Source organism: Mesoplodon mirus (genome assembly GCF_964341445.2).
Source record: "Mesoplodon mirus genome assembly, chromosome: 14".
NCBI classification, from domain to species: Eukaryota; Metazoa; Chordata; class Mammalia; order Artiodactyla; family Ziphiidae; genus Mesoplodon; species Mesoplodon mirus.
The window spans coordinates 9,199,199-9,213,672 of NC_138990.1; the positions used below are offsets into that span (position 1 = coordinate 9,199,199).

The window sequence follows — 14,474 nt, forward strand, 5'->3', positions numbered from 1 at the left end:
TAACTGAGGCAAAAAAAAAAAACCCTTGTTTGCTAACCATTTTTATATTTGGAAATAGTAAGTCACTAAACTTACCACTTCCCAACCCTTCAGATTCCTTTAAGTAAGCATCTTGCCTCCACCTAGAGTGTCTCCTCTGGGCATTTTAATCGTCTTTCTCTGGGTCCATTCTGGTTACCACATAGTAGTACACTCGTTATAACTCTACTCAATACAAAAAAATGGGTTGAAATTAGGCTGAGGTGAGACTTGGACCTTTTAATGAGGTTTCATTTCAAAGGACCTGTGAGAAGCTGCCAAAAGGAAAAAGATACAGTGAATCCCCTTGTAATTATTTTTAATGTAACTGTATTTTTTCAATCTGAGGTTAAAAATCTGGTAATGTCCTATTTTTCTCCTAGGAAGAGTGGCTGAACTGCCAGAGAAACTGGCTCTACCTAGAGAGTATTTTTAATGCTCCAGATATTCAGAGGCAGTTACCTGCAGAGGCCAAGATGTTCCTTCAAGTGGATAAGTCATGGAAAGAAATCATGAGGAAGGTGAACAGGCTGCCTAATGCTCTCCGAGCAGCTACTCAGCCAGGTAAAAAAGAAACCACAAAGGACTTTACAGTTATCTAAAATGTCCATCACCTGTAAGATTCTAATAAAATGTGGTACATTCAACCCTTGATTCCAGTCAGCGTTGATGACCAGGAACATTTGTAGTACATTTGACACTCTTGCTAAACAATGTGAATTTAACACTGTTGTTGTTATTTTATTAAAATTAGTATTGTTATTATCATCATCATCATCATCATCATCTTTCAGCTCAGTTCATAGTTTTGGCACACAAGAATCTACTTCTTTTGCTGTTTTTAGAATTGGGGGATCCTGCCACAGAGTATAAGTGATGCTTCCATCTCACAATTTGGGCTACAAAAAATACATTTACATTCAGTTGACCTATTCTGTTAAAGTTCTCACAGACTTATAACCATAAAAATTTCCACACCATATTTTAAGTAATTCATTAAGACCACTTACAAATATTGCCACTAATGGTAATTCTAATCTCAGGGTTGAAATGTGTTTTATTTATTTTTTAAATTAATTTTTATTGGAAAATAGTTGATTTGCAATGTTGTGTTAGTTTCTGCTGTACAGCAAAGTGAATCAGTTATACATATACATATATTCACTCTTTTTTAGATTCTTTTCCCATACAGGTCATTACAGAGTATTGAGTAGAGTTCCCTGTGCTATACAGTTGAAATGTGTTTTAGTAAGTTCTGTTTCTAGGGATGTGGAATCAAAGTCCTTCCAGGTGATTACACATACATGGTGATTGAACTTTATGGTTTGTATCACAGCCTCAGCAGGATTGATTGTTGTTCTGCAAATGGCAGCACACTGCCTATCCTGGTGATATGGACAGAGAGCTTCCTTGTCAAGCAGAGGCAGCCTGCTGGACTATACTCTTTGCCCAAAGACCCTTACATAAAACATAAGCAGGCAGGAAAAACTCTATGGGATGATAAAATCGAAAACCTTAAAACTTTGGGTCTTCAAGAGGCTGCCCACAATCCTTGGTTCCTGGTCCCCTTCCAGTCACAACTGCATCACCCCAGCCTCTGCTTCTGCCATCACATCTCCTTCTCTGCCACTTATAAAGACCCCTGTGGGGAACTCCCTGGCAGTCCAGTGATTAGGACTCCTCTCTTCCACTGCAGGGGGCACGAGTTCAATCCCTCGCTGGGGAACTAAGATCCCACAAGCTGCACAGCACGGCCAAAAAAAAGGAAAAAAAAAAGACCCCTGGGATTACACTGGGCCCACTTCATGATCCAAGATAATCTCCCCATCCTATGATCTGTAACTTAACCACATCTGCCAGGTGTCTTTTTCCATAAAAACTAACATATTCTCAGGTTCTCGGGATTAGGACATGGATATATCTGAGAGACCTTTATCTTGCCTAGCACCTCCGCTTAATGTGCATATTCAAACATTTTGCTGCAAAAATATTAATGTGTTTTATTACAGAGTTCTGCCCCAGTGCCAACTGGACTTTTGTTATATAATGTAACTTTTGAAATTTAAAAAAAAATCCAAAATACATTTGGTCCTAGGGATTTCAGATAAAGGAGTGTGGACCTGTATATATCATTTCAGGTGATGATAAAGCAGTGAAGAAAAATTAAGCAGGGTAAAGGCACTAGAGACCAGTTGGGGGCTGCAGTGTGTGTGTGTGTGTGTGTGTGTGTGTGTGTGTGTGTGTGTGAGATGAAAGGATTTTTTGGATAAAGTGGCTTTTGAGTAGAGATCTACAGGAATGAGGAAATGAAACATGTTCGTGGATCTAAGGGAGGATTGTTAAAGGCAGAGAGAAGAACAAAGACCCTGCGGTAAGAGCATGCTTAACGTACATGACTGTCACCAAGGAAGCCAGAGTGGGGTGGAGTGCAGCGCACAGGAGAGGGCTTAGGAGTGAGGCCAGAGAGGTGAGTGTGCTTGGATGGCGAGTTGGGGATTGGATTAGGTCACTGGTCACGTAGAGACTCGGAGACCATGGAAAAGACCGGATTTGATTCTCAGACAGTTGGAGAAGCCAGGCACTGTGATATGCACCAAAACATCAACATCCAATGAGACATGAATCTTGATCCTAAAGGTGCTAGAGTTTAGTGATAAAGACATAGAGTTATCTCCACAATTTTTTCCATCTAAATATGGCAGAAAAAACAGAAGACATGAGTAAGATAGTGACAGAGAATATGTGGTGTTTAGAGAATGGCAACTGTTTGGCTTTGGTTTGTGCACCCCCGGCCCCCAAAACTGGGGGATGCCAGATAAAAAGGTTTCAAATTAATTACCTGTTCATCTGTGGCAAATATCAAAATTAATGTTATTATTAAAAGTTATAGTTAACATTCTTAACCAACCCCCCTAATTTTAACTTATTAGACCATTCTTTCTTCAAATAAAACCAAAACTTTAAAAATGTTAATATCGTATTTTACTTCCACTTAAAATTATATTCTATATTTATTTTAACACAACTTTACCAATACCTTTTTTTTCAATGAACAGGACTTCTGGAGACTTTTCAAAATAATAATGCATTACTTGACCAAATTCAGAAGTGTCTAGAGGCATATTTAGAATCAAAAAGAGTTATCTTTCCAAGGTAAGTTTATAAAGCTACCAACAATATTTTTTAGTAGTTAAGAGTATCCATGGGCTTTCCTGGTGGCGCAGTGGTTGAGAGTCCACCTGCCGATGTAGGGAACACGGGTTCATGCCCCAGTCCGGGAAGATCCCACATGCCGCGGAGCGGCTGGGCCCTTGAGCCATGGCTGCTGAGCCTGCGTGTCCGGAGCCTGTGCTCCGCAACAGGAGAGGCCACAACAGTGAGAGGCCCATGTACCGCCAAAAAAAAAAAAAAAAAGAGTATCCATTAATTTGTTAGGGTATATTTAAAAACAAACTATAAAATCAAAACATGAAGGAACCAAAGAGGGAAACAAGAAAGATATTTCATAATAGCAATCCAGCTAATATCTTGATTGGGGTGTGTAAGTGTCAAGGATAAATATACAATATTTGGTTTAAGTGGATAAGTAACCAAGGTGCTGGAAGGATTCTTGATCACAGCATCGTTTCACTGCTGGGTGTGTACGTGTGTACCTGCATGTGTGTGTGTGTCCACAGATGGGTATGTAAAACGTTAGAGACCTTTGTTGCCTGAGCTGGTTTCTTTAGGTTAATTGGTAGCCTAAGAGGGTTACTGTAGAAGTCATCTAAGAGGTCATTTCACAAATTCCAAATGAAATTTTTTACTCATCCATTCATTCTAGAAACATACCAAATGTTTTGCTCAGTGATAAAAATACAAAGAAAAGTCCAGATCCCCACTCTAATGGAGCTGGTGGTTAACAGGTGGACAGTCATGTAAATACACCATTTCAGTATAATTATATATGACTACACTATGACTACCTGATGGTAGCAAGTGCTCCAGACTTCAGTCATTGGGGTACATTGTACTGTAACATAGACAATATCAAAAAATGGCTCATCTTTCATGGATTTTTCCTGTTAGATGCAAAGAAAATGGCTGTTAAGGTCTCTCCTAGGACAAGCACTGAGTCAGCCAGGGTTAGGTGCTTATGTGCTTACTTGGGTAAGAGGGGTTGTTGCTGGGCACCAGGACAGGGTATGTGTGTGCACAAGATATCCAAGAGCTGGAAGATTTGATTGAGTTTAACAGATTCAGGCAACATGGGAAAAGACAGAAGAGTTTGAGGTTTGGAAAGTGCCTTTTATTTCACTCTTAAATCAGTGGTTCCTAACTTGAGTCTCCCAAGACCAGAGAAAATCTGTACACTGTTTCGATCTTTAAAGAAATCTGGACACAAATTTACCTGTGATAATATTGGACACCAAAAAGCATCAGCTTTTATTTTTCCTTTTGCTTAGAATTACATCAACTAGGTTTACAGTGTTTATTTTGTCAGGAGGCTCTGTACACTGCTGATTTCATGCTCCAAGCCTTAATGAAGGCTTACTATGAGCCATGGACCAAGTTAGGTTCTGGGGACACAAGGTGAATATAACACTGTTCCTTCTCCCACAGGGTTCATAGTCCAATCTTGACAGTTATCTGTTTCATTAGTTGAAAAGAGGCAGGGGTACAAATTATTACCATATGTGGTATTTTAAAGAAGCAAGACTAATAGGGTGTAACCCAAAACATCTCTGTTTCTAATAATAGTCTCTGTGTTCCCTACTAGGGGCTAGTTTCTTCCTGTCCCTGGCCAAAATCTTGAGCAGGCCTCATGAATTTTTCTGGTCATTCTCTGATAATAATACAAAAAGTTCTCATTACCTTAACCCATTAAATGATCTATAATAATCAAAACTCTGGACTTCTTTCAAAGTGAAAACATCCCCCTTCTCTGGCCTAAGCCTGTTGCAAGGCTGAAGGCTTTAGCGATGATGAGGATGTGTGGCATCAACCCTCCCCATTTCCTATTAGGTTCCTGAGGTCTCCAGTTTGGGGGCAGGAAAAGGAGGAGAGGCAAGATGGCAGGAGAAGCCTGACTTGGCTGGTACCCAACTGGGTCCCTCTCTCACGTGGGGCCTTCCACGTGTTAATGGGATCCCTCCAATCACGAGGGATCTCTCATAGGCAGCTTCCTCCACAGGAGTGAAGTGTCTTCTCCAGCCAGACCCTCATCCCTCTCTCTCATCCCTGGGCATCCAGGTGTGCCCCTTCTCCAGTTTTTTTTTTCCCTAGGGTATCTTCATGTCTCCAAATGGCCCTGTTGGGCAGTATCTAAGAAAATCCCAGGCAGGATCACACCAGCATGGCCCACATGTGTGTAGTCACAGAACCAAATAAGGTTCCTGCAGCCACCCATTCATCTATTCAACAAATTATGTATTGAATACCAGGTATATGTGAGGTACAAGGCCAGATTCTAGGGAAAATAAGTAATATATCTTCACTCTAGGAGCTCAAAGCCAAGTAACAGACATACAACCAAATCAGTATCTTAGCAAGCACTAGCATCTTTCCAATTTTTATGAAAAATATCTACGTTTTATGTACCAGGCACTAATTCCAGATGTTTGAGATGCATCCACACTAATCTTTATAAAAATCATATTTAGAGACACATGGCCTCCCAGACCCAGGACCTATGGGATAGAGGTCCAAGTGAATCAGTGGATGGGGAAGAGAAGTGACTAAGGGATTTATCTTTCATGTCCATATAAGACTTTGCTTCAGTTTCAAGTTACATTTTAAGTATATTCTTTAATCTAGATTTTACTTCTTGTCAAATGATGAGCTTCTGGAGATTTTGGCTCAGACACGAAATCCCCAAGCTGTGCAGCCACACTTAAGGAAATGCTTCGATTCCATTTCAAAACTCGAATTTGCACTCGTGCCTCCAACCGAGGGAAGAATTCCTGGCATGGAGGCAGAGCCAGAAAAGATTTACACTAATGATATTTTAGCGATGCTGTCACCAGAGGGAGAAAGGGTAAGGGCTTTTTGTTTATAATTCTTTATGTGTAAACGTTGTTACTCTTCTAGGGTGGAAGGTAGAGGTTTATTCATCATCATGCTAAGCATTCATCAAGTGCTACTGTGATCTGGTCTTCTGCTGGCTCAGCAATTTCAAAGATAATCAAAGATAAAATTCTTGCCCTCGAAGAACTCAAAGTCTAGCAGAGACATAGTCAAACAATTGAAAAGCCCCACTGAAAATGCAGTAACAGAGGCTGTGCTCTGTTCTTGGGAACAGGGTAGAAAGTACTGGAGCCAGGTCTTAACTCTCCATAAGGGGAACAAGAGTACAGTGGTTAAGAGCTAGTTCTACTGCCCAGACACATGGATTCCACTCCCAATCTTTAACCTCATCTGTAAAACAAGAATTAGTAATACTGCCTGATTAATGAGTTGCTGGGGATTTTCAAGGGTGTATGTAAATTACTTAGAACAGTACTGAGCGGGTGCTATGAAGTATTAGTTGTCATTGTTCGGCAGCAGCCTCTCCGGGGCCTGGCACAGTGCCTGTAAACACCAAGCAAGTGAATGCATTAGCAGACTGTGGGGAATCAGGTGACCACACAGAGGAGAATCACACATACACACACACAGGCAGCCAAGGAAGGTGGAGAGGAGACATGGGAGGGACAGCATTCCAAACAGAGAAATTGTGCAGGGAAATACCAAGGATTTCAGTCCAGGTAGAGCACAGAAGTGTATCTATGGGATTGGAAGGAACCCATAGACGTTTTACTTGTCCTACACATGCACCCAATGCTCATAGCAGCATTATTCACAATAGCCAAGACATGGGAGCAACCTAAATGTCCACCAACAGATGGATGGATAAAGAAGACATGGTATATATATACAATGGAATATTACTCTGCCATAAAAAAGAATAAAATTTTGCCATTTGCAACAACATAGGTGGACCTGGAGGGTTTTATGCTAAGTGAAATAAATCAGACAGAGAAAGACAAATACTGCATGTTTTCACTTATATATGGAATCTAAAAAGTAATACAAACTAGTGAATATAACAAACCAGAAACAGGTTCACAGATATAAAGAACAAACTAGTGGTTACCAGTGGGGAGAGGGGAGGGAGAGGGGCAAGATAGGGGTAGGGGATTAAGAGTTACAAACTACTATGTATAAAATAAAAAAGCAGCAAGGATATATTGTACAGCACAGGGAAATACAGCCATTATTTTGTAACAACTTTAAATGGAGTATAATCTATAAAAATATTGAATCATTATGTTGTACATGTGAAACTAATATAATATTATAAATCAACTATACCTCAATAAAGAAAATTTTTTTATTTGTCCTAAATTGATCCTCTTGCAAAAGAATTTGTTCATCACTAGTGCAAAAGAGAAAGGGGAAGACCTAGGCTAGGATCAAGGGAAAACATGACATTTAAAGGGAAGGTAGAAGAAGAACAGATGCAGGAGCCCAGACAACCAGGGCAGTCAGGTCATTGGTAGTCCAAGAAATAAATATGACAAGGGCTGTAAAGCATCGATTGGACTGGATGATTGGGAGAGCACTGGTTACCTTAATGACCTGAACAGATTTAGAGGAGTGGTTGGGGCCAAAAATCAGATGACAGGAAGTAAGGAAAAAAAGTGGAAGAATTTAGTGCACATAAACTCCTCTTTCCGGGAATTGGCTCCAAAGGGAAGCAGTGAAATAAAGCACCAAGTGGGGGGTGGGGGGAGAGGGGTGGTGTAAAGAGAGGTGTAGAGTGGGTATCAGTAGAAGTGTCAGTGTTCGTGTTCAGGCTTCCATATTTACCTAGCTCAGGGTTCCGTTACAAAGTACACAGGATGTACAGTCTACATGTTATCACAGTCTGATTATCTTCCAGGTGAGCCTGGGGAAAGGCCTCAAGGCCCGAGGCAACGTGGAGGAGTGGCTGGGCAAAGTGGAAGAAGCCATGTTCACGTCTCTGCGTCGCCTGTGCAAAGCTGCCATCGCTGACTATCTGGGGAAACCAAGGACAGTATGGGTGATCGCCGGCCACCCTTCTCAAGTAACTTACACTCCTTAAATCTCCACCTCTGGGTCCTGTTTGGGTGAGATGCATCACACACTGAAGAAACGTATTTCCATGCAGGTGATCCTGACCATTTCTCAAATCATGTGGTGCCGCGATTTGACGGAGTGTTTGGAAAGAGAAGACGGTAATCATTTAGAGGCCCTGGAAGCTTTTGAAAAAGTAAACTTTGAGGTGAGATTACATCAGGGTGACATCGAACATAGCGCTGTGCCCGATGGTCCCAGTGGCTTTTATTGACGTGGTTAATGTAAATTCACTACTTCAGAAATTGTAAGCCTCTGACGTAACATCCAAAGCTTTGGGCTTCTCACTAAAACTATTGCTGTTCAAGTTTTCTCAGCGACACTACCCTGATGTTTGTGTAGTATGTATATGAATATTAAAAATAGAAGGAAAGTGTAACTCAAGAGGAGAATGTCAGGATTATAATGGTTTGCCACCTTTAAGAAGAAATGTTATCCTGGGTCCTGATATCTCTCCTAGAAGTGGATTCAATCCCGGAAAACCACAGGATTTGTGCCATTTCTATTCTTAGGCCCAACATGTGCTTTTCTACTGTTTTATAGAAGCCTCAGGCAACTATCAATAAAGCAATAAATAACTGAATGAATTAAATACCATTCTACACAAATTTTTGAGCTATTGTTGGGAAATGCAACTTTACAGCCAGGTCACATCTTTAACTCCAAATTCAATTCTACTTCCAAGCAATGTTGCATTTTTAAAGACTCACCATTAAAACAGAAAAAGGAGGAAACAACTGTCTTGAAATAGGAAAAAAACTCTCTCATGAAGGTCCTCGATAGAATTTCAACTCAAAGAGCCCCAGAGAAAAGACTCGCTAAGGAAAGTCCCATTGACCTCTTTGTAGAGGTGGCCCCTGATCCGGGTCAGCCTGAGTGAAAAATCAGCACAACAGTTCAAGGCTTTCAGAGGCACCACCCTTCTCTGGAAAAGATTTATCCATTTATGTGAAAATCAGGAACTCAGTCTATCAAAAAATGCTTTCATTTAATCAATCATTGGCTTGGTTTAAATGCTCAGGATTTCTGACTATTTCCCCCTCCCTCACCAAAAAAAAAAAACCTATCCCTGAAAATGAAGAGTACTACCTAAATCACATTTGATTTTTAGGGAGAACCGTCTTCTCTAGAGACATCATCATATGGTGGTTAAGAGCAGGGGGCTTTCCTTGAGGCAAATGTCTACTCAAGTGTAATTTTTGCTACTTTATAACTATATCAATTTCCTTACCCTCTGTGACCCTCAGTTTCCTTTAATGTGAAACTGGGGTAAAGATAGTATTGTACTTCACAGAAGCCTTATAGGAATTAAATAAGTTAAACTGTTGTCCTGGGTCACAGAATTACAGATTCTTACTAAATTTGGAATAGACATTTGTCAAAACTATCTAATTTTATAGTTATCTAGTTTTATAGATAGTTTCAAAAAATGCCTATTCCAAATTTAATAGTAAAAAGATATACATGTAAGCTGATTTTTGAAAATTATATATCACTTTTTTTTTAATTTTTAGAGATTAAATGCCCTGGCTGCAATAGTCCGAGGCACTCTTCCTAAATTACACAGAAACATCATAACTGCCTTAATTACTATTGATGTACATGCAAGAGACATAGTCACCGAACTTGTTCAAGCCAAGGTAACTCTTTCACTTAAATAAAATCATATATTTCTTTCTGAAATTAATGCATCTAATATGTGTATCATTGTCATCACGTATGTAGGTAGAGGGAGTTGAATCCTTTGACTGGCAGAGACAACTGCGCTATTATTGGGATATAGACCTGGACAATTGTGTGGCAAAGATGGCGCTCTCTCAGTATACTTATGGCTATGAGTATTTGGGTGCATGCCCAAGATTAGTTATTACTCCTCTCACGGTAAGTTACTGATCATTTAGGTTCATCACTGCTTTTTCCCCACTAAAATAGTTCTGAAAAGTTTCCTTCTACCATTAACCCTTGAAAGGACTTGCCATGAATACATCTTTTTAAAGCAGAGATTTGCGCTTTTTGATCATGTGCCTGGATTTTTTAGTATAGTTCAATTGCTATAGAACCTTTCATAAAAAAATAATGATCCTCCTGCTATAGAAAGGAAAGGACTTAAGAATTTGTGGCCATAGTCAGTTCCCTTCAATAATGACAATTTATCAATTTCTTCAGGATCGCTGCTACCTTTGCCTCATGGGGGCTTTGCAGCTCGACCTGGGAGGCGCACCAGCTGGTCCTGCTGGCACGGGGAAAACTGAGACTACCAAAGACCTGGCTAAAGCTCTCGCCATCCAGTGTGTGGTCTTTAACTGCTCCGATGGTTTGGACTACAAGGTACGGTCCTGGCATCTGAACACTAACATTAAGTGTTTTATGTGGCTTTCTCTATTTGCAACATGACATAACAAAGAAGGAGAGAAAGGGATGATGGCAAGCTAGGGAAAACTAGTGGGGCAAGGAATGATTAAAGTGGAATAAATAGAGCAAGAGAGGAGAGTCAACACGAGGCGATCCAAGTGGGCCAGGTAGGAATCAAAGCCAGGGGAGAATTGGTCAAATGGTGGTAAGATTACAGACCTGTTCATGTCAGTAGGTAGAAAGAGGGGAGATGAGATACAAGACAGAATAGCAGGGAAATCTAGAAACAAGGAATGAGCTTACAGGAAGAGATGAGTTACGTATTGAAATGTGTGGTGTTACATATCCAGAGTTACGTATTGAAAATGAAACATGTAGGAGGTGAGAATTCACGGTAAGATTTTTCATTGAGTTGTTCTCAGAATTTTTCACTCTTAAAAATTATTGAGGGTTTCCCTGGTGGCACAGTAGTTGAGAGTCCGTCTGCCGATGCAGGCGCCACGGGTTCGTGCCCCGGTCCGGGAAGATCCCACATGCCACAGAGTGGCTGGACCCATGAGCCATGGCCGCTGAGCCTGTGCGTCCGGAGCCTGTGCTCCGCAACGGGAGAGGCCACAACAGTGAGAGGCCCGTGTACCGCAAAAAAAAAAAAAAAAAAAAAAAATTATTGAGACCTGGGACTTCCCTGGCAATCCAGTGCTTAAGACTTCGCCTTCCAATGCAGCGGGTGTGGGTTTGATCCCTGGTCGGGGAGCTAAGATCCCACATGCCTCATGGCCAAAAAAACAAAACATAAAACAGAAGCAATATTGTAACAAATTCAATAAAGACTTTAAAAAATGGCCCACATCAAAAAAAAAATCTTAAAAAAAAATTATTGAGACTTCCAAAAAGTTTTTGTTTATATGTATGGATTACATCTATTGATATACACCATGTTAGAAATTAAAATTGCATTTAAAATATTTTGGGGGGAGACTTCCCTGGTGGCACAGTGGTTAAGAATCCGCCTGCCAGTGCAGGAGACACAGGTTCGAGCCCTGGTCTAGGAAGATCCCACATGCCATGGAGCAACTAAGCCCATGCGCCACAACTACTAAGCCTGTGCTCTAGAGCCCACAAGCCACTACTGCTGAGCCCGCACTCCACAACTGCTGAAGCCCTTGCACCCGGAGTCTGTGCTCCACCACAAGAGAAGCCACCGCAATGAGAAGCCCACGCACTGCAACAAAGAGGAGCCCCTGCTTGCCACAACTAGAGAAACCCTGAGCACAGCAAAGAAGACCTAACGCAGTCAAAAATAAATAAATATTAAATAAATAGCCTTTTTTTAATAAAGTAAAATAAAATATTTATTTGTTTTATATTAACCATAATAAATTCATTACATGTTAGCATAAACACACTTTTTAAGAAAAATAACTATTTTCCCAAACAACTATAAATAGTATAATCTATAAAAATATTGAATCACTATGCTGTATACCTAAAAGTAATGTAATATTGTAAATCAACAGTACCTCAATAAAAAAAGTTGATGAGGATAATTCTTTATAGAAGAATCACAGCTAATACATGCAGAGGGATAACATTAGAAATTACTATTTTGCAAACTCTAAAAAATTAATAGATCTGGTAATGATCATCTTTGCTAAAACCACATTAAAAGATTAATTGGAAGGTTTGTAATGGATGGATCAGGCTAATTATCCATTGGTCAATTAAACCTCACTGAATTTGAGACAACCAGGAAACATGTATATTCTGCTTTGGTACACAATCTGAATTATTCCTGTTCAGAAATTTTTAAACCTCAAACTAATGAATTTAATTAAGTGTCTAGATTTAAATACAGTTTTCAAGAAGTATATAAGGTAGAGAAACATGTTAACACCACAAGAATTCAATCAGCCAAATATGGAATGCAAGAAATTCCAAAAGGAAAATAACCTATAGATCTTTAAAAAATAAATTGCATAAAAGGGGGAGGATGCAGAGAACTGTTATAAATTTAAAGAGATTAAAAGACACATTAACCGTAAAATAGATAGCTAGTGGGAAGCAGCAGCATAGCACAGGGGGAACAGCTCGGTGCTTTGCGACCACCTAGAGGGGTGGGATAGGGAGGGTGTGAGGGAGACGTAAGAGGGAGGAGATATGTGGATATATGTATACGTATAGCTGATTCACTTTGTTATACAGCAGAAACTAACACAACATTGTAAAGCAATTATACTCCAATAAAGATGATTTTAAAAAGACACATTAACCAAATGCAGTGTTTGGACCTTGTTTGCATCCTTATCCAACTGTAAAAGGATCATTTTAGGACCATTGTGGAAAATTGAACATGAACTGGTATTAGATGACATCAAGGAATTACTTGGGTTTTGGTAAAACCGATTACTTGATTTTTGTTTGAATGTGTTAATGGTATTGGTTTGGTTTTTTTGTTTTGTTTTGTTTTTAGGTTCTTACACATTACAGGATCTGTGTTGAAATACTAATGATGTCTGGAGCTTGTTTTAAAATACTCCAACAACAGCATAAAGTGTTGGAAGTATTTTTAAAAGAGCAGAATGTTGATGATTGTTAAACTGAGCACCTTCTTTTACCTCTTGTGTATGTTTGAAATACTCTGATACAAAAAGTTCTTTTAAAGTATAAAGCATCAAAATTAAAATGGCAGAAATAACTCCAAAAATTCTTTTTTAATGGTCAAACAATTGCTACACAATTAGTGTCTTTCAAAAAGTGGGGGGGGGGGGTGCAGAAGTTAGCCCCTGACCGCTATCAGCTGAGTGCTGGCCTGGTTCAAACAGACTCAGTGCTTCTCCAGTTGAACTCAAACAGCTTCATAGACCACCAACATCAGACTTGGTCACTTTGTGCCCATGATGCCGTGAAACAAAAACCACACCATAATCAAATCTGAGAACAGACACAAACAAGAACTCTGTCCAAACCACAAAAATGACCGAATATCCTCCTCTCTCCACTAACTGGAGTAACTGCTACATCTTTACTGACACCTTGAGCCATGCTGCCCTATAGACTCCTAGATAGATGTTATTATGATACCCATCAGAGAATCGCCTCAGCTTTCTGCCAACAAAAATTTAGAGTGACGTGGTGTCCTCTAAAAAGGCATGTTCAAGTCTTAATGACTGATAACCTGTAAATCTGACCTGATTTGGAAGTAGGGTCTCTGCAGATATAACCAAGCTAAACTGAGGTCTTACTGGACCTGGATGAGCCCTAATCCAATAATTAGTGGATTTGTAAGAAGAGGAAAATTTGGTTATAGACACACAGAGAGGAGAAGGCCATGTGAATATACACAGGAGGTGAGTCAAGGAACACTAAGCATTGGCTGCAAACATGAAAAGCTATGAAGAGATGAGGAAGAATACTCCCCTAGGACTTTCAGAGTGAGTATGGCTTGGCCAGCACCTTGATTTTAGACTTATAGACTCCAGAACTATGCAAGAAAAAATATCTGTTGTTTTAAGCCACCCAGTTTACAGTCATTTGTTATAATCGCCCTTCAAAACTAATACATACAGCAATACCCTGCTTCATTGAACCTTCCTCAAACTTTCCTATAAGTCCTTTTAATGTTCTTTTTCTGAGACATCTCATGGTTTCCCATTGTCTGTGGTCTCCCTTATTGCAATAAGCAATAAACCCAATTTTTTTACCATGGATGAGTTCCAGTGATCTTTTTTTTTTAACATCTTTATTGGAGTATAATTGCTTTACAGTGGTGTGTTAGTTTCTGCTTTATAAGAAAGTGAATCAGTTATACATATATATATGTTCCCATATCTCTTCCCTCTTGCATCTCCCTCCCTCCCGCCCTCCCTATCCCACCCTTCTATGTGGTCCCAAACCACCTAGCTCATCTCCCTGTGCTACACGGCTGCTTCCCACTAGCTATCTATTTTACGTTTGGTAGTGTATATATGTCCATGCCACTCTCTCAC

The 14,474-nt window shown here is 39.9% G+C and overlaps 1 protein-coding gene across 1 annotated transcript in view; it reads left to right on the forward strand.

Annotated features, from left to right (window-relative positions):
- Positions 1-14,474, forward strand: part of DNAH6 (dynein axonemal heavy chain 6) — a 273,547-nt gene that overhangs the window by 106,026 nt on the left and 153,047 nt on the right. Inside the window, exons 22-29 of the mRNA XM_082642773.1 lie at positions 402-582; positions 3,075-3,171; positions 5,815-6,034; positions 7,922-8,086; positions 8,171-8,284; positions 9,651-9,776; positions 9,862-10,017; positions 10,303-10,464. Of these exons, the coding sequence (XP_082498899.1) occupies positions 402-582; positions 3,075-3,171; positions 5,815-6,034; positions 7,922-8,086; positions 8,171-8,284; positions 9,651-9,776; positions 9,862-10,017; positions 10,303-10,464 (1,221 nt within the window). The remainder of the gene's footprint in view (positions 1-401; positions 583-3,074; positions 3,172-5,814; positions 6,035-7,921; positions 8,087-8,170; positions 8,285-9,650; positions 9,777-9,861; positions 10,018-10,302; positions 10,465-14,474) is intronic.